At 36.1% G+C, this 23,735-nt stretch overlaps 4 protein-coding genes across 6 annotated transcripts in view; 2 read left to right on the top strand and 2 right to left on the bottom strand.

The window, feature by feature from the left end:
• The window catches only part of LOC113474420, a 10,833-nt gene extending 7,184 nt beyond the window's left edge, over positions 1–3,649 (top strand). Inside the window, exon 2 of the mRNA XM_026835453.1 lies at positions 2,712–3,649. The gene's annotated coding sequence lies outside the window, so the exon portion shown is untranslated. The remainder of the gene's footprint in view (positions 1–2,711) is intronic.
• LOC113474419 lies at positions 7–3,649 on the top strand. Its single transcript, XM_026835452.1, has 2 exons — positions 7–661; positions 1,732–3,649. Exons 1-2 carry the CDS (start codon positions 612–614, stop codon positions 2,390–2,392), a joined length of 711 nt encoding a protein of 236 aa, XP_026691253.1. The 5' UTR covers positions 7–611; the 3' UTR covers positions 2,393–3,649.
• Positions 2,771–23,735, bottom strand: part of LOC100175254 (sushi, von Willebrand factor type A, EGF and pentraxin domain-containing protein 1) — a 26,151-nt gene continuing 5,186 nt past the window's right edge. Inside the window, exons 10-43 of one of the 3 annotated variants that reach the window (XM_026835407.1) lie at positions 23,461–23,595; positions 23,046–23,169; positions 22,527–22,644; positions 22,220–22,418; positions 21,693–21,792; positions 21,114–21,272; positions 20,733–20,868; positions 20,201–20,331; positions 19,483–19,670; positions 18,762–18,969; positions 17,838–18,032; positions 17,129–17,336; positions 16,826–16,947; positions 16,323–16,473; positions 15,641–15,792; positions 14,951–15,135; positions 14,405–14,511; positions 13,964–14,121; positions 13,437–13,595; positions 12,790–12,866; positions 12,111–12,296; positions 11,494–11,658; positions 10,925–11,106; positions 10,404–10,582; positions 9,772–9,914; positions 8,361–9,201; positions 7,983–8,046; positions 7,675–7,848; positions 7,023–7,204; positions 6,507–6,597; positions 5,860–6,116; positions 5,380–5,539; positions 4,867–5,043; positions 2,771–4,431 (exon numbers count right to left, since the gene is read on the bottom strand). In XM_026835407.1, the coding sequence (XP_026691208.1) occupies positions 8,941–9,201; positions 9,772–9,914; positions 10,404–10,582; positions 10,925–11,106; positions 11,494–11,658; positions 12,111–12,296; positions 12,790–12,866; positions 13,437–13,595; positions 13,964–14,121; positions 14,405–14,511; positions 14,951–15,135; positions 15,641–15,792; positions 16,323–16,473; positions 16,826–16,947; positions 17,129–17,336; positions 17,838–18,032; positions 18,762–18,969; positions 19,483–19,670; positions 20,201–20,331; positions 20,733–20,868; positions 21,114–21,272; positions 21,693–21,792; positions 22,220–22,418; positions 22,527–22,644; positions 23,046–23,169; positions 23,461–23,595 (4,128 nt within the window). In that variant the 3' untranslated portion in view covers positions 2,771–4,431; positions 4,867–5,043; positions 5,380–5,539; ... (4 more) ...; positions 7,983–8,046; positions 8,361–8,940. Of the gene's footprint in view, positions 4,432–4,866; positions 5,044–5,379; positions 5,540–5,859; positions 6,117–6,506; positions 6,598–7,022; positions 7,205–7,674; positions 7,849–7,982; positions 9,202–9,771; positions 9,915–10,403; positions 10,583–10,924; positions 11,107–11,493; positions 11,659–12,110; positions 12,297–12,789; positions 12,867–13,436; positions 13,596–13,963; positions 14,122–14,404; positions 14,512–14,950; positions 15,136–15,640; positions 15,793–16,322; positions 16,474–16,825; positions 16,948–17,128; positions 17,337–17,837; positions 18,033–18,761; positions 18,970–19,482; positions 19,671–20,200; positions 20,332–20,732; positions 20,869–21,113; positions 21,273–21,692; positions 21,793–22,219; positions 22,419–22,526; positions 22,645–23,045; positions 23,170–23,460; positions 23,596–23,735 lie in introns of all 3 variants that reach the window. The other 2 variants (XM_026835406.1, XM_009861012.3) reach the window with 2 other exon arrangements.
• Positions 4,344–7,734, bottom strand: LOC100177570. The gene is made up of 7 exons (XM_026835501.1): positions 7,675–7,734; positions 7,023–7,204; positions 6,507–6,597; positions 5,860–6,116; positions 5,380–5,539; positions 4,867–5,043; positions 4,344–4,484 (listed from the first exon to the last, which is right to left on the bottom strand). The coding sequence occupies exons 1-7, from the start codon at positions 7,732–7,734 to the stop codon at positions 4,344–4,346; spliced, it is 1,068 nt and encodes a 355-aa protein (XP_026691302.1).

Raw genomic sequence — 23,735 nt, 5'->3', positions numbered from 1 at the left:
GGGGTTGGGGGACTCGCCATGTTTTGCATGTAACATTCAAATACCCTGATCGTGTTTAAACAATTAACAAGGGTCTATTGGAGTCGTGGGAATACGGTTTTATAATTCATTGAATGTTCTTTGTTTACCACCTGTCCTAATGGGACGGGAAAACAGAATGGAGATGTCTCATTTTTCCCCATCCTACTTCGTGTGTGTATTCCGTGTAATAAGTGGAGGTTTATAAATTATTCTTATCTTTTTCAGGCACTCTGAGATTATCTCGCAACCCAGCTCTCTCCCATAACAACAGGAAACAGTCTTCTTCGTCTCTTCTCTCCTCTGTTTCCATCACAAACCTTCCTCTCCCCCCTCCTCCTATTCCTCCCTCTCACTCTTCTCCCACTCGCGCTCCTGGGAGCTTAAGAGCAAAACCACGAGCCGCGTCATCAGCGACATCTGTGACGTCATTTTCACATCCAGCGAAATGGAGGTACGAGCCGAATGTGCCGGTCAACTCGGCACGTTTTGAAGATCAGGGACCATTACCGGCTATACCAAGCCTCAGAAGCAGATGTAACAGCAATCCTAGTTATGTGAATAAGGCAAGACCTGGGAAACCCATAAGAGAGATGACGTTCGACAGTTTACGTTCGGCTTCTTCAAACACAAAACGTAGAAGGTAAAATATGGCGTTAAGATCTTTTGAATTGTCTTTTCTACATCAAATAAATAAAATCCAGAATACCAAATAAATAATTTCCTAAACGTTACAAATGTGGTAACTAGTAAGCGGACACGAAGTGTATGAAACAAAAAAATGCTGTAACGACCCTCCTTGCCCCAAGGATAAAATACGTTTCATTTATTCGACGCCTATATTCATATTACAAATTAATATGACAAAAACATGAACAATCTGTTCGACGAAAATGATCTGTATGACCACTCACGTGCCCAACAATAACCCACAAAGTTAAAAGAATTTTTGTCATTTTTTAAAACAGTAGTGACTCTTTTAAAAAAACAGGATGAGGAAATATGGGATATTATGTGTCAACGGTATCCATCCTAACCCACAATGTTAAATGAATTTTCGTCAAACATTTTTTCAAAAAAAAACAGTAGTGACTTTTAGGCGCCGTTAAGCCTTGTACTTTGTCACAAACGTTGTTATTATTGCGTAGTATGACGTGAATCGGGTTGTTTTACTACGAGGGTATAGTGGTAACTTGATGTAGGGGAAAGTTCACGAACCAGTTTATGACGTCAGAACGAGTGATTATGGAGGCTGATCACGTGAGAGTTTGAGGGACGATTTAAAAATAAATACGAGTAATTTCATCTTGGTTTGTTAATTCGCTGTGCTCACTGTCGAGTTATAACATGGGTGTTTTCTTGTACACCAGACACATGCTTAACTCATACACCTCATGCCAGCTGACGAACCCTCGTTTGTGGGTGATTATTTTTAAAAGAGATTTTTATTTTTTGTAGTGTAGCGTTCACAATTTAGACAACCAATAATTAAGAGACTATTTAGTTGAAGCAGCAATTACCGTTAAGAGCAAAGCTATCAGAGGTGCCTAAATTGTAAACGGTATATGGGGTGTATGGAACAAAATAAGTCATGTTATAACGACTGTCGATGGCTCGCAACGCGATGATAAATAAGTTATTATATCCTACATCAATATTATGGTTGTTTATCGTTCAGTTACAACATTTTAATCACGTTCCATAATCCCACAGACCAATCAACACAATGCTTGAGAACTTCGGCCATAAAGTACCGATGGAAATCCATGAGACGAATACTGAGGCAAGTCAAACAACACAAGTCGCTACGTGCGTGGCTGATCAAGATTGTTCATTGGCAGGAAGTGATTGTGATGAGAATACGAAGTCTCGACCCAAAGGCGCCGAACAACGCGACGACTCGACCGACCCGACTGTTACGTCACAAGCGGAGGGTAGCGATACCGGGAATTCACCTGTTTATACGAAAGTGAATTTGGAGTCGAGGAAGAGTCACGTGACAGCGAGTGCTGGGTCTGAAGAGGTCTCAGTTTATCATAAACTTGATTATGTGACGGGGGATGTGGCGACTAGTAGAGTTAGCTTCGTACGAAAGTCACCGGGACCGGAACGGAATAAATCTGTTGATTATTTTCATGAAGTTTTATTGCGTTGGGGTCCAAAGCTCCCCGAAGATGGTGACTACGATCACCTCGATAGCGACTTTAGCGGCCGTTTCAGGATCACGCACAAATTGAGACGACCAACTGACGTCAACGGGAAATCCCCAGAGGAGGAACACAAATCAAAACCGACGGTAAAAAGTAGAAGTTTGTTCAATGTTGGGAACAGTAATAAGAAAGAGAAGCCAAGATTAAAGAAAACGACGATTTAATGACGTTGTTGATAAATAAATGAACAGTTTATCGGATGTTTTATTCGTACACCTTCTTTGAAATAAAATATCAAATGTGTGATTTGGGGTTATTTGATTAAGTATTAAATAAGCTTAACAAAACGTGTATTAGCATGGGATTGGCAACAATAGATAAGTCACTTAAATTTCCATTCATAGAAATTTAAATGACCAAACCAACCAAAAGTCAGGTCTGCTTATCCACACACTACAATAGCTTTAGAAACTTGACTGTGGGCATGTGAGTGGCAACCATGGATAAGTCACTATAGTTGTAAATAACTGGACCAACCAAAAGGTTTTTAAAAAATAAAACCTTTACTTTAGAAAACTTAGTAAACCACATAAACCAAACTATTACATGAAAGTTTTGTATTTTGATATCAAAGCAATTATACAATATATACAACAGAGTGAAACTGTAATGGGGGCCAGCGTATACAAGATACAAAGATAAGCAAGCGACTATTTACAGCATAAAAATATTAACAAATATACAATAATGTACAGGTTTCTTCTACATGGCTTTTGGTTAACTAGTTTGATATTTCTTTCAAAAATGCTTTCCAGTTTTGGAGTTTTAGAAATGGCGGAAGACTTTTGTAATGTTGTGTCGTGGAATTCCTGATGGCATTTTTAATTTTCTGATGACGTATTTAATTTTCTGATGACGTATTTTTAATTGCTCAGGACGTTGTTTCTTTTCATTGTTACGCTTGATCTTAGATAGATTGTGACATCATAAATCCATTGTTTTGAAATATCCCATCCAATTGTTACGTCATATAGATATCATTGTGACATGAGATTCCAAACTCGATGTGAAGAAATCACAACAGCGAGTTTTATTTATAAGATTTCGCGAAACTTTTTGTTTGTTACGTCACAGTTCGCACCAATGCTACATGTTTGTTTATAAGATTTCAATGTTTATGTTCGTCGCGATGTTCAAACAGCTTCTGTGACGTCACAGAAGCGACCGCTTTGAAGCGCGATCGCTTCGCCATATTTGGATAAAGTATAAACGTGTTTCCAATTGTTAGGAACACCATAGACAATTGTTATTGTTCTGATAATTGGAATCGGCAAATCTCGGTGACCTCGATTCGACTATGACGTCACAGACGGTAATTGGAAATCGCCGTTTAGGGGAAAACAAAATTTCGTGGTTTAGAATTCGAGTTTTAGTTGATATTCGAGACAAGCATTATTATTCTATTATGACGTCACTAAAACTAGAACCCTGCAATAATTGGATGATGAAATGTTCTTTATTGTTTTTGTTTTGGGTTTAAAACTGTGGTATTAAATTAGGGATTCTCAAATTTTACTTTTACGAATACGTTTACTAATTAACACTGTTTTATAAAAAAAAATTAAACTATTTAACATAAGTAAAAACACAGGTTCGTCATTTGATATGTAGTATTGTACAATTAAAGTTTAAACTGTTGGTGTGTTGCAAAATGATCTGAAAAATTCAAGCGTTCCCTGAGCGTAAAAGTTCAAAACCACTGGTTTAGTTAGGCTGTGTTTTTGTTATATGTTAGTAACTTAACGATGGTACGTTGTTTAATTAGGCGTTGTTTAACTAATTAGTATTTTGAGTATTTTCGCAAAATTTAACCATTTAACTTAACGGTAATAGAGTCTAAAATATTTATAGTAGGTTGGGGTAAGATGGTTTATGTTTTCATTCTCTTTTATCTTACCATTAGGTAGTATACAAAGAATATTTACTAAATTATAAAACCGCATCCTCCAAAGGTTCGTTAATAACTGTTAAAAATACGTGTAGTAAATGGCACAGTATTTACCAACCACCCCGCAATATTATTTACATCGAATTTTCTATAAGGGTATGTGACGTCACATAAGTTTGTGTGACGTCACAATTCAACATTCTTTTGTTTTCTAAAATGTTTGTTAACTAGTTCGACTCTGTTACGCAGTGAGTCTCGAACCAACGACATTCTAGCTTCACTGATCGCTTCGTCACTTCTTCGTCCTGGTAACTCCTGTAGAGACAAGTACAGTTTAAGATATGACATTTCTGATGTTTTATTGCAGGCTGGGAAAATATAGAACATATTTTCATTCTATTTTTAGTCCCATTTGGTAGTAAACAAGCACATTCAAAGAATTAGGAAACCCTTTCCTTACGACTCCCATAGACCGTTGTTAATTGTTTAAAACACGATCAGGGTATTTGGATATTATATGCTAAAGGTGTCCCATCTTTCCCCACAGTACTATACAATACTGAAGTGGTATAACTTGTTTACACGTTACATATGTTGTAATTCGGTAAGCGGCCGCGAGGTGTATGAAACAAAACACCTGTGTTATAATACTGTCGCTGCCCCGCCATGCGAGGATAAATAAGATTCATTCATTCATCATGTTACTTACGTCATCACAATATTACGTCATCACTACATTACGTCACTTACATTTCTGTAATCTTCATTAGCAGTGAATAGAAACTTCACCACAGATGTGAATAACTCAGATCTTCCGTATTTATCAGCGAGGAAAGGAAAGATATTGAAATGCATCCCGAAAGATCCTCGGTCCATTTCTTCCTTAGATGGCTCTTTACCCATTAACATCAAATAGTGAGGGTAGACCTGGTAAAGTCGGAGGTTTATAGGTTAAGGTTCACACACTTAAAGTGAAAATTCTGCCAATGTTTTCAACTATAGTGCACATATAGTGTTTTTCGACGTTTGAATATATTAATACAATTGAATGGATGTAACTTGCTTTATCCTCGGGAGGCCGGAAAACGACAGTAGATATAACACGGGTGTTCTGTCTCATACACCTCAGAATGCTCGCTTACCAGTTACCATGTATGTAGCTTTGTGGTAAATAAACGACGGAAAACGTTTATACTTTCAAAGGTGATTTTTATCTTAACTTTAAATGACGTCGTGATTACGTCACGATTACGCCCCACTTACTTTTGGTTCAGGGACTTCCTTGAACTGTAACCTCATTCTGCTGACATCCTCTTTTCTTACGAGAGCGAAAGAGAAGAAACGAGAAAAGTAATTCGAGAGGACCAACATTGAAACCGGGATAGTAGGTTCCGGTTCATCAGTAATACAAAGTACTGGGAATCTTAAAATTACAAAACATGGTATGAAACATATATGGCAGTCGAAGTTAATAGCAGTAGTTGTAGTTATAGTGGGATGGGGGAAGTTGGGACACGTTTTTATTCTGTTTTCTTGCCCCATTTGGTAGTAAAAAAGAACATTCAAAAGAATTATAAACCCGTACCCTCATGACTTCCATAGACCGTTGTTAATTGTTTAAAACACGATCAGGATGTTTAGATATTATGTGATAAATGTGTCCCGTCTTCCCCCACCCTACTATGCGATTTTTTGCTATTGTGTTCGGAAATACAAACAGTGTTAGAATAGAATATTACTCACCTGGGTGGACTTGACTTATAATATGAATCAACAACCCAATCCTGAAACTTCTTCATTCGGCTTGGTTTAAAATTCATTCGTTCAATTTGGTTTGGAATCGAACTTGAAATAATTTCCTCTGCTTTAGTTGGCGATTTCACAATCAAAGGTCGTTTCTTCTTTTTGCCGGTGAACTTGATTTTCTCCTTAGGGGTTACACCAAAAGGGAAAATAACCGCTACACCGTTACCGATATTTTCTGCAGTAGATTCAGGCGCCTGTTGGTATAAAAAATATTAAAACACCAACATTTTTATTTATCTTTTCAAATTTAGTGGCGAAAATCAGATTAATTAGATTATTAGAACGACAAAGAGAACGTATTTATCAGCAAAACGACGGTCATTAAACAAAACATTATACGGTTATAAATAAGCTATAGGCTACTGCTATTTGAGAAAAAGCATCGAATAAACAGAATAGACAGCGTGGTAAAAAATTAAAACTTTAAAGTCAAAAGGCAACAGAATATGGTAACTAGAACAAAACTACCAATTTAATAAGATTATAACAGAAAAACCAAAAACTTCGCCTACCCAAAATGCGACAATAGCCAGAAAATGAAAATAAGGATGAGATAAGGAACTGTAATTAAAATGAAAACTTACCAAAAGTTTCGCGAAATTTTCTTGTTTTTCAATATCAACTGACCCGTACCATACCGCCCCCTTTACGTGGCCTGCGTGGTGCCACCATTTCCTGTGGGAGAAATTTTGGGTAATTTTAGATAAATTTTAAAAGTAGAAAGCAATAGTTTTACCTACCGGTTTGTAAAAAACGTACAGTACGTACGTTAAAAAAACATAATAACTACTGTGTATATAGAATATGATGATCACAATAAAAAATAAACGTTTTTTTGTGACCTAGCAAAATGCAGCTCTATATTTCAAGTAATAAAACAGTAATGCTTGTTTGTGCTGCTGATGTAATAAAACAGAAAACACAATATTTATCCATATACTCGGCGTTGTAGTAAAGGCAATTCCTATAAGTTCCAGTTCCCCCGACTATGCTACATCATAGAACCTTATACTTCCAGAGTAGAATTCAATTATACCTAATGCTATTTCATACCATCCGATTGAACAACTCAAATTCAAACCAACCAATAGCAGACTAACCCGTGTAACTTGTCCTTAAATACCACGACAATCCAAGCATCTCTACTTTCCAAAACTTTTGGTTTGAAATTTGCTTCATTTATTTGAACTACGTCTGGATATTTGCTATCTAATGGTAGTCCCCATGTTTTAACGTCAACAGGGTCCATATTTAGACTTATCTTTGGTTTTTCATCTTCTGCCTGTAAAGAAAATAAGGTTATAGTAGGGTGGGAGAAAATGGGACACCTTTAACACATATAGGCTATTGTCCAAATATCCTGATCGTGTTTTAAACAATGAACAACGGTCTATGTGAGTCGGGGAGATACGTTTTTTTAATTATTTGAAATCTATGTTTACCACCAAATGTAAATAGAAAGATAAGGTGTCTCAGCATCTTTGCATTATTGGGTAGGCCTATAGCCCATATATATAACTTCATATTTCATGAATAAAGAATACAGTGTTACTAAATAACGTTTAAATATTTAACTCAAAGGGTAACGCATCCGTAGTCAACCATTTTTGTACGATTAAGATTTAGCATTATAAGCCTACACTTATCTCTAGCTTATGCCTATTCGTCATATTTTATGTCATTTTCCCTACAATCTGCCTTGAACTAATTCAATCGTATAAATTGAGGTTTACAATAAAAATATCGACTTACCGTTCCACGTTGTACCAGCAGTAGCACCAGCAACGTAACCAACAGGTTAAGCTTCCACATAATCCAACCATATGCAGTCAACATGTGCAACTGAACGACACGTTGTTTGAATCGTCGTATTTTCAACGTGAAATATCGCCCGAGGGTTATTAGTTTAGAAAGTCCTCAAACCGCCTATTAAATAATAACGACGGTTATTCAAAAGCGAATAAGCTGCTAGGTGGCCATGCAACAATGGGTGTTAGGGTTGATACAATTATAAGCGAATGAAAGTTGAATAAAGCGTACCAATTATAGAAGACACTCACCAATTTTGAAGCTCGTTTTGTAAAGCAAGAAATGCGTTGAATAAGAGAGCCAACAATATCCTTACTTTAATTTTGTTGATATAAAATACTATTTAGTAAATAAACTTAAAATAATAGGAGACTTTGTAGCATTGCGCTATTGTTGTACCCGGCTACTAAATTATGTATAGGTCTACTCTACACAGCTAAAGTGTTACGTACCTTGCCTGAAGTCTTCCAATCTAATACCATAAATACTCTAATACGTATTAGACTTGAGTATCTATGATAATACTAATATAACACTTAATAGCAATAGACAAATTTATGGCATTCTGCTAAATAATGTAGACAGAAGACTAAAAATACTCTTAAACGTAGAAGTTACACAACACTTACCTTTTTGCGGTAAAACTTGTCTTTCTTTATTTACCTATACTAGCCTACTCTTTGATTACAAAGGTCATAAACTGAACCAGCTAGCTGTTTTGGTCCTTATTTCTACTCGTTCCTTATACGTTTATGCTAACATGGGCACGCTAATGCTAAACTACGCACTGCAATATAGGTAAATCAACACACTGCAATAGGTTCAGCAACTTGACTGTGGGCATGGGAGTGGCAACCATGGATAAGTAACTCAAGTCCCACCCACGAGGATATGAATTACCGAATCTGCCTGCTTATCCACACACTGCGACAGCTTCGGAAATTGGCTATTAACGTGCGTGAAATCTAACAGTTAAAGCCCTTTTAAAACACAAATAAATTAACTCAAATTAAACTATAGTTGCGATACGCATTGAACAGCGATATTAACTTAAAAACAAAAATCCGAGTGTGTAACAAAAGTACGAATTTTGCATCTTGGAGCAACTGTCATGCAAAGTGTCTGAAACCATATGTGTTCAAAACGTGTGCAGCTTCATTTTGAAGCAACTTAGACGTGAGTCGTGTGTTTATAGGTGTAGAACTGACTTTAATATTTATTCAACCACTTTTCCTTTGCTATTTGGTCGATTTCAGACGTGTCCAAATCTTCTGACCCCAATCTATCTAGACCCAACGATTTGTACGACGTTTGTGACGTCATAGACAGCGCTTGTTGCAGCCATTGTCCGTGTGAATGGACGCTGGTGTATAACCGACGTGTGGACCTTGAACCTATCTGGGTGTGGCTGGCCACGCCCACCACATACCAATGGTCTTGACTTTTACACAAGAGAGGTTCAGAATCATCCTGGGTATAAAGATGGTTGAATGATAAATTATATGGCGTTTTAAATAAATAAGTGAATAAATGTAACTTATTTATCATCGTCTGGCCGGAAACGACAGTCGATATAAAACGGGTGTTCTGTTTTAGACACCTCATGCCCGCTTACAATTTACCATGTATAGTAGGGTGGGAAAAGACGGGACAGCTTTAGCATATAATATACAAATATCCTGATCATGTTTTAAACAATTAACAATGGTCTACGGGAGTCGTGATAATTCAGTTAAATAATTGATTGAATGTTCTTTGTTTACTACCAAATGGGACGAGAAATAGAATACCGAGTATGTAAGTAAATACTTTTCGGGGATTTTTTGGCTGATAGTTTAGACAACCCATTAGTGACCACTGGTTTTGAGCAATTACTGTTAAGTGACTTGCCCAAGGACGCATACATTTACTTACTAAAAAGCAAAATCGAATTTAGGGGGCAGCTAGTTTAGTCAGATAGATGTGAATACCATCCCAGTAAATACTAAACTTCTTCACCATTGCATATATTCACTACTGTAACAGATATAGAATTCTTACCGTTCCTCCATATCCAGAAGCATCCAGTCTTACATGATTAGCGCAAACAAAACCGGAATCTTTCTCCAACCCAAGATCTTGTTCACACCAAGCTGATGTTTCCATCTTCATTTTGTAATCCAGCATGTTTTGAGATGATGTGCCTGTGGGTATATGTGTAACGGATGAATGTAACTTAATAATAATAATAATAACATACATGGTAACTCGTAAGCTGGGGCGAGGTGCATGACCACCCGTGTTATAAGGACTGTCGTTTTTCGGCCATGCGAGGATAAAATAAGTTACGTTCATTCAATCAATTTTTTTGTCTCTTCGATTACGGTAGTGAAGATTTGTTTGTTTTTTTTAAAAAAAAGACAGGATATAGCGACAAAATAACAGTTGTTGTAACACGCTCACGGTTAAAAACATGTTTTTTACATTTAGTTAAAAAAAATAAAACTTATATATCCTTGGCCTTTGCATGGCCAAACCCAGTGGTCATTCGGTTGTCTAAATTGTCAGCTATACATTCAAGATATATTTTGTTATTTCAATATTTTCAACTTTCTTAATATCACTACCATGTTTAAAGAGTCAAAAAGTTATTAAATTTAACTAGAAAAACACAGCAACACATTTTTTCCTACCTTTATCAATTCGTGTCCAGCCAACAGCAAAACACTCACTATCAGTGTTATGAACATTATGCCCGTATATCGGCAAGCATGCTGGCTGTGTATCAGTATGCATTATAGATGTTGTAAGTTTCCACACAGCTATGTTATGTGTACGAGTTGTATCGTCGTAATTGGGGTGGATGAATAACCTGCGTGTAGATGTTATGTTAGGGGTGGCTTATACACCAGACACACATGGTGTATTTCTACACCTCATGCTCACTGTCGAGTTATAACATGGGTTTCTTCCAATACACCAGATACACATTGTGTATTTATACACCTCATGCTCACTGTTATAACACAGGTGTGTTTTTATACACTAGAAACACATGTTTTTAATTTTTATACACTAGAAACACATGTTTTTATACACTAGAAACACAACTCAAAGTACTGTTAAATTATTTGTGATTTTAAAACTATATTTTTCTACAAAACTACCTTTTTAAATGCCATCTTAATAACAATAACATTGAATATTGACTTACCTGTCTACATACACTCCATTACCATTAGTGAGATCATCATTCATATGAAACTGTGATACTCGATTCACGCCAATGCTCACGCCCCCATCACGTGCTAGAGCAACCAATGCAAACTTAGCACAATGAGCAGCAGATAGAATGGTGGTAGCATCAACCAATACACCAGTACAGCGTGGGTAGGCCTGGTGGGATGTGTGTTATGTTATGTGAGGTAAAACATGGGTGTTTTATATGAGTGTGTGTTAAGTTAACACACATTGTGTATTCACTATTCATGCAGCTCATGCTCACTCAGTTATAACATATGTCTCCTCTTATACACCAGATATATATGTGTATTCAAACACCTCATGCTCACTGTCAAGTTATAACATAGGTGTCTATTTATACACCAAATATATTTGTGTATTCCTACACCTCATACTTCCCGTCAAATTCTAACATTTCCTTAGCGCCTTCTTATACACCTTAAGCTGACTGTTAAGGTATAACATGTGTATTTATACACCTCATGCTGGCTGCCAATTACAACACAGCCATCTCCATACACACCAAGCATACCAACTTACATGTCCACTACGCTCAGCAGTCTCCCTTATAGAAACCACCCATGGCCATTTCCCATCCGTAGCAGTGTGAGCCATTGCTGATGTTTCAAGTTCCGTTATTGGGTCAATAGTTGGCCATACATAAGCTGACATACCGCATTGTGATGGCACAATTGGGTTTTCAAACTGAAATATTATTACATTAAAATTGGTAATTATTTTTTTGAGTTTATTATATAATAAAAAAAACTTTTTTTCTACCTAACAGTAACACTTCATCCAGTTATATTTAAAAAATTAAATTAGTTAGAGCATAAGTTATAAATTATTTACACCAAGTTAATTTTTAAACAACATAGGCAACTAAATCTAACTACAAGAAATCACAATACGTTCTTATTTTAACAATTTTTTGGGAAAAAATGTTGTTTAATTTTTTGTTGTTTCTAAATTCTAGCATGTTTTTAATTTATATGGTAGCACTCTGTTATATGACATTACTATAGTATTTTATTCTGTATGAGTAAGGTCCCGCAGTGTGGCACGCTATGCGTCCTACGAATTAGGCCAGGTTTGGTGCACTATAGTATCAGTGTATTACCATTTACATTATGACATCACATGGTATTACTATTTACCTTATATGACATCACAAAGCCTCCATTTTCCTCCATCCCATTAGATCGAAACTTTACCAACATATTCATATTGATAGAACTTGTAACATGACCACCATTGTTGGTATCATACATAGAAATATCTCGACCATGATACGTACGAAGATGTTCCGAATAAACAACATTGTCACTACTACCTTCGTATACCTGGGGTGAATGGATAGGGTTTTGAATTTTATTCTATATGGGTAAGGTACTACAGTATAGATGCAAGAGGATCTGGGATTTTTTACCCCAACATTGTGTATGCACATTATATTGTATATATATGGGTAAAGTACTACATAATAGGGGCAAGGGGATCTTGGATTTTTTACCCCAACATAGTGTATGCAAATTTTATTCCTTATGGGTGAAGTTCTACAGCAGGGCATGTCATTGGACCTGGGGCTGGGATATGGTTTGTTAGTTACCACCACATTATATATGTTATATGTACATTATAATTTATATATAGGTGAAGTCCTACAGTAAATATTGACTGTGTGATACTTATTTAGTCATACATAATGAAACAAAATAATCACCCACTAAATTACATAACAGGTGTTGAGGTGTATGAAACAGAACACCAATGATATAAATATTAACCCCGCCCTGCAACACAAACAATATTCAAGCAATATCAAGCCTGTTTTACCTTGACATAATCTGCATCATCTCCCATGTTAGACTCAAGGTCAAGTTCAAGTAATGTAAGCGTGATCTTTTTATTACCTGGTAATTAGCATTGTGAGGTTTCCATTTAATATAAACAGCTAATACAGTTAAGATTTCTTTATGAATTTGGCGGTTATTTTTTTTTTTTGTTCAATATAAAAACTTGGCAGTTAGCTGACCCTAACACCCAGGGTGTTACAAGTTACTTAGTGACCACTTGGTTGGAGCAATGTACAAGTATCCTTACAAGGGCACATACTCTGTATCAAGCATTGAATGCAACCAGTGAGCGCCGGTACCAGACAATTGAAAGATCTTACATTATTTATCATACTTATAACTTGTAACCCAATTCCGCTTAGTCATAAAGAACATACAGCACTCTGGGTAAGAGGGGATACCGTTGGCACCTAAACCCCATATTTCCTGAGCGTGTTTTAACAATTTACAAATTATTTTTTGTTTTCTTTGAAATGGGATAATAAAAAAATAAAAAATGTCCCATCTTGCCCCACCGTACTATAGTATTCATGACAGTTTTAGTTAAGATCTTACACCGGATCTCTTAGCTGTAGACCAGTTAAGCATAGACCTACATATAATAATATCTTTACATTCAGCACTTACTTGCTAATATCCACACACACTCAGTGTTAGGGAGGTAGGATCCATTACCAAGGTATCCAGGTGATACAATATAACCAGATGATGTTTCATCAGTTATTAATCCACCACATGAATATGAACATACAGGTTTATCACTATGCTGTGGGTTCCCCATGTTAGCTGTGTAAAAATATTGGATTAGCAAAATACTTATACCTCATGCTCGCTGCATAACAGTGCAAAATTTACTGAATTTGAAAAAAGGCAAGAATTTGTCAGGAAAATGAATAAATTTTGTCTATTCTTGCGTGGCTGAGCGACGACAGTTGTTGTAACACAAATGTTCTGTTCCATACACCTCATGCACGCTTACTAGTTACCACATATGTAACTTTGTGGGTGGTAGTTTCCATTTAATATATGGCTGTCAATTTATAAAAGGACTATCGTTTTATTGTTAATTTTCTTCTATTTGTTGTTTTAACTAATCAGATTTTGGCTACTGAATTCTTAGACATAAAAAACTTACATTGGATTTGCGAACTTACCGTTAGCTGTTACTGATAAAGTTTCAAACAGTTCTCGATTTAGATTCATCTGATTAGCAGGCACGGTTTCCATAGCTACGTATGATGGTAGATAAGTTGTTGGGTTGTTTTGGAGGAACATTCTCCATGGGGTGGTGGAAGCGGAAAATAACGAGAATCTATAATATTTATATGGTTATAATGTTGTTTCTATGGTTATCTATAATATTTCAATGAAATGATGATGTGGATTGGTTGGACATGCATGGATATTCATACACCTCATGCTCACTGTCGAGTTATAACATGAATGTCTTCTCATGCATAGGCTGTACATAGTGGCTTCATACACCCCATGACTCATGCTTTCTGGTAAACTATAACAACATGGGTGTCTTGACTGTCTTCTTTTATATGAGTGTGAATTATACTAATTGTAAACAAACATAATATGAGGATAACCTTTGATTAGAGCTGTCAGGGTTTCCACACATGAATAGTTGTTGAACATCATCTTGTCGACAAGTGCCAACACCAAGCACAGCTTGTGATCCAACAATGTTTATTGGCTGGAATATAAATGAATGAATGTAACTTGCTTTATCCTCGTGTAGCTGAGCAACGTCAGTCGATATAACACGGTTCTTCTGTTTCATACACCTTGTGCCAGCTTACAAGTTACAATATATTTTAATTCGTAGTATATTAGCGTGTTTTTTGGTTGATATTTTGAACAACCCATTAGTGACCACTGGGTTGGAAAAATGCTGTAAAGGGTTAAGTGCGGACACATACACCCACAATGGTAGCAGCGTTGAGCCTTGAACTCACTACCTCGGAGTTAGAGGCAGGTGACAAATCTAGGCGGGCAATCGGTCGTTATAAAAAAAGGTGTTAACTATATGTCAAATAGTGGATAATAACATTTAAGGTTTGAATGTATAGCTGTGGGTTTTTGAATGTATAGCTACAGTACTATGCACAGTATTATTCCTGGTAAATACTAACCTGCAGACAAAGGTTGTTCTTTTTATTCTTGATTGAGTTACCCGTCATTCTCCATCTATTAGCATCATCCTCTGGTTTACAATCACTTCGTGGCATCCATTTCAATGCATTGTCGCTGCCAATGGTGAAACAACCAATAGCTGATGCAATGTTTATCATCATGAAGTCAGAGCTGGTTTCGTAAACTATGAGTAAAAATGAATTTTTGTAACTTATTCATTTATCCTTGTGTGGTTGGACAATGAGTCGTTATAACATGACAGTTCTGTTTTATACACCTTGTGCCCACTTACGAGTTATTTTTTAAGTATATGGTTGACAATGTAGGCAATATGTGATTGACCACTAGGTTGGAGCAATTGTTGATAAGTGTCTTGCCCAAGGACACATATGCCCCCAACAGTAGAAGCCTTACTTCGAAAACCAAATACCTCTGGCCTAGAATCAGACACGTTAACCATTTTGCTGCTAAGCAGCCAAGTAGCAATAACAAAGACTTTAATTTTGTAACAAATTCAAATTTCATTGTCATAACATCTGTGTAAGTTTCAAGCCTGTACTTGTTTTTTAAGCCAAAGTTATGTTTTTTGACATAGCATAAACAGAGCTCTGTTACTACAAACTTACAACTTGAACTATAACTTAAAGTTGGTTTAACTTACAGGTAAAACACATTAATAACTTTCTTACCGTTTAATGGGGTAAGTGGATCAGCCACACATGAAGGTAATGGACCAGACCACACACCATTCTGGCAAGTTATTGAAATGGACCAGTCACCATTACTGAGTGCAACGTTATCCCCACAAGTCATGGTGCATGTGTCACCATGTTCCGAGTATCTGTGATTGATACAATTTATTTTACATTTGTTGCTACCAGGCATAGCATATAGTACGATGGGGGAAGATGGTACACCTTTTTAACGTATTTTCATATCCCATTTGGTAGTAAACAAAGAAAATTCAAAAAAATATAAAACTGTATCCTCCTGACTCCCATAGACCGTTGTTTATTGTTTAAAACATGATCAGGATATGTTGATATTAAAGGTATCTCATCTTACTACAAAATACTATATTAATGATATTATATAGGCAAATTATAAGTGTAACTGCATTATAACAATAACAATAGTTTCTATTTGTCTTCCTCTTTGATTACAGTAACAAAGATTTAGAAATATTTTAGGCAAAAAGACGGGATATAGCGACAAAACAACAGTTGTTAACACCCTTACAATTAAAACATATTTACATTTTATTGGAAGAAAATAAGCGTTGTTGCTTCACCTAAAATGTCAAATGTTAAACTCGCTTTTTCTATAAAAACCGAAAAATTGATGCCTACGTGCAATTATCAAAAGACTTACTGATCAGTACAGCTTGAAGGGGAGAAGACAGATAAAAACTTTGGTAGAATTGGTTCACATAGTTGTTTACATACAGAAGTAGCACCACCATTTCCACCCCATGTTCCATTGCTCATACATATCCTTGTGCTGTCACCAGATATTGTGTATCCTGTGTGTAACAATGCTATGTTAGTTTGTGGTGGGGGTTTAAGGATATCTTGTCAAGTTTGCCTCTAGACTAGGGGATATGGGTTCAAGGCTTGACGCTGCTACAATAGTGAGTGTGTGTGTCTTTGGGGAAGACAATAAACAGAAGTTATTCTAACCCCAATCACTAATGGGTTGTATAAATTATCGACATTACAGAAAAAGTTCACAGAGTTAGACATTGACATTACAAAAACTAACAAGTAGGCATGAGGTGTATGGAACAAAACACGTATGTTATAACCACTGCCGTCACTCTGCTATGTGAGAATAAAAAGTTACATTCATTTATAAGAAGTAACAAACCGACTAACCTGGTAAACAAGTTAATGTAGCAGTTGTACCAGCTACTACTGCAGTTCCCATCATGGGTTCGTATTCAACAGGTTCAGCTCCCATGCTTGTAACTTGTGGGCATTTAAATTGCGGTATACACCTGTGTAAATTGATACTTAATAACATCTATAGTAGGATACATTACAAACTTTGACACATTATCACAGTAAATCATACAGCAAGGCAAGCCAACTGGAATGTAGGTCAGAGTGTCCTCAATTACCATATAAGATACAGTTGTTTGATATAGCAAGACTTCTCTATAACCATAATAACATTACCTTGGCATAGGTCCATCCCAGTTCCCCCCATCCATGCACTTCATTGTAGCTTCCCCATCCACCAATACATAGTCAGCTGGGCAGGTTAATGTACAACTTGTACCAGGAGCTTTTACATCAGATACACAAGACAATGATGAGATAGCCATCTTACTACCACTTGTAACCAAACTAGCATCAGTTGTAGCGCCTTGTAAACTGCAACCAACTGAAAGAAATGGAAAAATTAAAACTTTTTTGTAATGTAAATAAAGCCACCACTTAATATCTCTCAAATTGTTGCAACAAAATTAAGAAAATTCGACGTAGTTAATCAGAAGAGCATATTGATCTGTTAAATATGTACTACAGTAGTACAGTTTGGGTGTGTAAACTTGTAAAGGACAGCCACTACAGTGTTAAAATCTTATTACTATTAAAATCATAATCATCTACAAAAGTTTAGATCTTGGTAAAAACTAGCTAGTTTAAATTATTAAAAACAGGGAAAATAATTTATTACATCTTATTGTCACATAGCAAAAATGATAACTTATATTTAAACAGATTGACGTGTTTCTAATTAAAACGTAGTTAGAGTAACTGTGATAATGTGTTGTAACTCTGGTCCCAATTTAAAAAGTATCGCAAAAACAAAACTTAAAAAGTAATCCCCCTAAAAAAGTAAACTAAGGTTTTTGTTAAAAAATAATAAGACAATATAACGCACCCATGCAAGGTTCATCCATTCCTGACCATGTTCCATCGTCTGCGCATGTTCGTGCATTTGTGGTGATTCCTGCACTTGTGACACTTCCTTGTGCACATGTAGACGTGCAAGTTGTGCCACTGGTCACTTGCAATGCACCACAAGTGGCTGGGGTAAAGTAGGAGGTAGGGGCAAGGGGAAGACCAAGGCAGAATGCTGTGTTGGACGGAATAACATAAGTGTTAATAGTAACGAAGATCATGTAGTACTGTAGGGTAAGATGGGACACCTTTAGCACATAATATCCAAATATCCCAATCGTACTTTAAACAATTAACAGCGGTCTATAGGAGTCGTGAGGATACAGGTTTATAACTCTTTGAATACTATTTGTTTGCTACCAAAAGTGACGAGAAAATAGAATAAAAAGGTGTCCAATCTTTCCCAACCCTACTATATTAATAAATAATTAAAACATGAGAAAAAGGGAAATTAGCTGCAAAACGACAGTGGTTTAAATATATTATGAGTAAAATCTACTTGGGTAAAAGTAAAGTATCCAATAAAAGCGTGGCTGCAATACAGATAATACAGTATAAATTTACTCATATTGAGTTGCGTTTTTTAAACACGATTGAATGTTCGTAACTTTACATTATGTTCTGTGTGGGTGCTGGGGCATACAGTAAAGCATGACATGGGACCTGGGATTTAGTTCAGTTGGTCCATTACCAAACAATAATTTGTACAAAGATATTTTATTCTATATAGGTTTTACAAAGAGGCATGACTTCTTCAAATCTAAGATTTTAAAGACAAAAATGTAGTCTAGGTAAAAAAATTGAAAACTACAGACATGTACTTTGTAGCGACTACAGTATTTTTTTAAAAAACAACATAATTCGGCAAATTTATAATCAAAAGTATATGAATATTTCAACTCACGTTTACACTGGGGCACTGTGCCTGTCCATAAATTGGTAACTCCAGTGCAGTAAGCTGATGGAGTGCCTTGTGTCATATAATACCCAGGTAAGCATGAGAACATACATAGTGTACCCCTGTTTAACGTAACACCAGTGGAACATTGTGAGGGCGTGACCTCTAACCCAACAGTCAGAACAAATGGGTTACAGGTACCTTCGGATGGAAGCTGAAAAGAGTAAGTTTATATAATATATAGTACTGCGGGGTGAGATGGGATACCGTTAATACCTATATCCCATATTTTCAAATTGTTTTTATCAGTTAACAACGCTCTTTTAAAGCCATGAGGATACGGGTATATGTATATTTCTGTGAATATTTTTTGTTTACTACAAAATGGGACGAGAAAAGTAGGAAAATGTACTTTCTTACCAAACCCTACTTTGGGAGCTGTTATGCAGGATATTTACGATGGCAAGGATAAGACTAACTTTAAGAACAATTACTGAAGTTATGGCAGTGTGTGAATGGGCAGACATGAATTTCATTTATATCTTCGTGGGTGAGTGACTTATCCATAGTTTTAAACCAATGCTCACAGTTAAGTTGCCGAAGCAATTACAGCGTGTGAATAAGCAGACATGACTTTTGTTCTATGTATATTAGACTGTAAATAACGTAAAAACAAAAATATTTATATATAATGCAAGATTTAAAGTATAATTAAATCTGTACTTACATTAGCCACACAAGAAGGTACAGCATTATCCCAGACCCCACTAGCCAGACATGTTAGTGTATTAGCAGCAGGTACAAGTGTATATCCTGCATTGCATGTGACTGGACATTGTGACCCGACTATTGAATCCAATGCGCATTGTGATGTCACAGAAGCAGCTGGCCCAACAACCAAACCAGAGCAAGTGGCTGAAAAAAAAAGGGATTGTATTAAAATGGAAAACTAAGTATTTTAGGCATTAAACTCTGGGGTGGCAGGGTGGACAGGCCAACCCTGAAATTGCAATAATTGTTAGATTTGTTTCACATTACAGTGGGTGCTTAACTATCCATGCCTCCCCTGGATTTAAAAAGTTTTGCACTTTTTTACATATTTATTGTGACATTTTAACCGATGCATGAATTTGCCATAAGAAAATCTGATATGTCAACTCCATCATCCTTATATTGAGAGTAAGATATCTCATAGCTGTATGCTGACAGATACACAAAGTAGGGTAGAAGTTATACAAAGTATTAAAAGCAAATGTAACTGTGATTACTGATGTAACATCTGTATTAAGTTATTGCAATACCTCTTAAAATACATATATTATACTCTTGAATATAATACTGCATTTTTAAAAACAAGAATGCAGCAAAATTGCAATGTTAGGTTCCGCTTTTACCACAATTATGTTGCTGCGAGGTGAGTTTTATGAACTAACATTATAACTTACCAGATGTTTTAAACGAACACAACGTCCCAGTTTGATCATTCTGATCAACTCCTACCCAGTTGTTGCTTGATGTTTGAGGACCATTGGTTGAGACGATGGGTGAATCCCCCAATGCATTACCAAGATCAAGTCTAAAAATAATAAAATGAGTGGTTCAAAATAACATAAAAACTAAAAAACAAAGTTCAGTGAAATATGAATATTGTGGAAAAGCAAGCTGTTTTAATGATTTGCAAATCTTTAAAAGTGTCAGCAATGTAGATGCCACAAAAACAGATTGGTGTAGGTTTTGATTATAACACCAACATACGACATACTTCCTATTCTACGTAAGTGAGATCCTACAACATGGCGCTCAATGGGAACAAAAATTTTAGACGACCCATTAGTGACCACTGGGTTGGAGCAATTGCTGTTAGGTGTCTTAATCAAGGACACATACGCTCACAATGGTAGCAGCGAAGACCCCATTGGATTACAGGCAAGTGTTAACCAACTGTGCTACTGCGCCAGATATAAACTAAAAACTCACCTATAAGTAGCTGCACCAGTAAGCACAATATTATAAGGATTGGAACCACACTTGAATAGTTGGGAATCATCCATATTACAAGTGGCTGCTGTAGCAGAAACCCAATCCCCAGTTGATGAAGCATTTAAACACATGCCTGTGAAGAATAAGTTGGTATGAATGGATGGAACTTGTTTATTTTTAGGTGGTGGGGAAATTGTTACAACACTGGTGTTCTGTTTCATACACCTTATGGCCGCTTAATAGTTACTATTTATGTAACTTTGTGGGTAATATTATTATTTTTTAAATTGATTTTGCATGGCTGACAATTTAGACAATATGTAAGTGACCACTAGGTGGGAAAAAACTACCATTGCGATGTGCCCCTATATATCTCACCTGTGTTAATATGTTGTAACATTCCATTGCTCCATTTCCAATATTGGTTCTTGTTGTTCTTATCACAAGTAACTTTAGTTGTCATTGGAACATCCCCACCTCCTACAACCGCCACACACTGGTCAGTGGTCGATGATTTGATCTTGAACTGAAGTTCAGCTGGGGAGATAAATTGAATAAGTTTAGTTGAGATTATATGTGGAAAAGTTAAAGACTGTCAAGAGTTTATATACCATGCTAAGTTTTTCCAAAGTACTTGATTATTACCAAAAGGATGTTTTATGTAGCAGTTCAGCAAAAGCAATAGAGTTGTACTGAAAAGCTAAATTATTTATGTGGCACTTAATATATGTAGACCAGGTTTTCTCCTGGAATAAATTTCCAATAAAGCAAGGGCAATCGTCGCATTCAAAATAACTGATGTAACTTGTTACTTTCATTTTTTAATAAACAAGTACCGTCAGCAAACATTTCAACCCAAGAAATTAGTTTCCTGGGACTTCGACACCTATGCAGTTAGTACAGCTCCTAGGCATTTATTAGACACGTTAGTAAATTGCATGGTTTGGATATAGTTACCTGTGCATGTACCAACAGCTGCACTGAATGATCCATCCACGCATGTTATAGTGTTACTACCTGATAGTGCGTACCCCGGGTTGCATGATACTGTGCATGTCTGTTTGTAAGAAATTATGTTCAAAGTAACAGGTTAGCAATTGTAAACATGCAGTAGTCCTTATATTACAGTGAGGGTAATGGGGCAATCCTGACTTAATTTCAGTTCCATGGCATGTTACGCTGTAGGACCTCACCCACATAGAATATATCATAGTAATAAATTTAGTACATAGCAGAGATGGTAGAATGACTAAATGTAACTTATTTATCCTTGGGTGACAGGACAACAAGAGGTGTTATAACATAGATGTTCTGTTTATACACCCCATGCCTGCATACAAGTTACCACATATGTAACTTTGCTGGTGTTTCTAATTCTCTATTAATTTTTTTAAAATAAAACGCATGAAAAACTTATTCAAAATAGCTACATGGCTTTCCCAGTTCCCAGCGATTAAAAATCTCTAGAATCCAACTATTCTTACCCCTTGATTGCAAGCCACAGATCCATGCAGTGGGGCAGGTGGGGTTGTAGCACAATCTGCCATGCAGTTGACATTGCCACCCGTCCAAGCGCCATCCTCACACACCATAGAAACCTCATTCTCACCGTTTGAAAGTTTGTTACCGGCTAAACAAGTCATTTTACATGTGGATAATTCGTCCATATTTTGTTCTGTACACCTGTGTAAGATGGATAAGGTAAACTACATTTGCAAAAAAACATCTCTAGAGGACCTAGGATTTACTTTAGAGTTGGAAAATTTGAAATAAACAATACAAATAACTTACCTGGCAGGAGTGAATTGTTTCCCTCCAGTAGCAACAAGGGGTGGGCATTTCTTCGCACATCGTACACTCTCTATATTCTTCCACACACCAGTGGGTAAACACTCTGTTGAACCAACACCTGAGGTATTGGAAGATTTAAATATTATTATTATACTGTGGTAGGCATAGGGCTGCCATAGACAATTTTTTTAAATTTTAACAAAATCTTAGGTGATATTGTTAAAATGCAGTTACATGTATGGCGTTAAACATAGAAAAAAAAAGAAAAAGGGGTTAATAGTGCATAGTTTGGCCCTGCTTGTTTGTATAGAGACTTAACAACAAAGTAAAAAATCTTTCTCTAAGCCCAAAGACACACAAAACATAATAACAGGATTAAATAATATAGTCAGTAGTCACTATATAGTATAGTATGGTGGTTCATTTTTAAAAAGCCTATTAGTTCTGCATACTGACACACAGTATAAAAGGGGACATACTAACATAAAATAAAGATATGGTAATAACTGCTCTACTTGCCTGTCATATAAGTTCCACCTGCGCATGTCATTGCACATTTCTGCCAGATCTGAACACTACTGCTCATACATACAGCTGGTGTGGCCGTAATACCAGGGATTGTTATACCAGGGCATGTACCACTCTGTAATAACAACTCATTTAGTTATAGCAACCCATTTATACAATGCTATACAATTGTAGTGATAGATTATAATGACTATAAATATTTTAAACAAATAACAACGTTCTATGGGGGTCGTGAGGATACCATTTCATAGTTCTTTGAATCTTCTTTGTTTACTATAAATTGGAACGAGAAAATAGAATAAAAAGATGTCCCATTTTCTCCACCCTACTATATAGTTATTCTCATATATTTACCATTCAGTCACTAGGTTAAAAAAAAAAAAACACGAGAATATATATAACTTACTGCTTTGAATGAGCATATTGAAGCTGTAGTTTCAAGCTCACTGTTAAATGTGACCCAGTATGAATTAGCATGGGTCCATTTTGTCAGAATGGGTCCCAAACCATCATAAGTTGAGTCTATACCAAGAATTGTGTTCTGAATGGAAAATCAAGGTTGTATAAATATTAAATTTTTCATCCTTGAATACAGGGCCTTTTGTTATCGCTCACAGTTTAGACAACCCATTAGTGACCACTGGGTTAAAAATACCCTTTTAGGTTTAAACTAAAATCAAA

Source organism: Ciona intestinalis, chromosome 8 (assembly GCF_000224145.3).
Source record: "Ciona intestinalis chromosome 8, KH, whole genome shotgun sequence".
Taxonomy (NCBI): Eukaryota; Metazoa; Chordata; class Ascidiacea; order Phlebobranchia; family Cionidae; genus Ciona; species Ciona intestinalis.
This window is presented reverse-complemented; position numbering and strand designations above follow the sequence as displayed.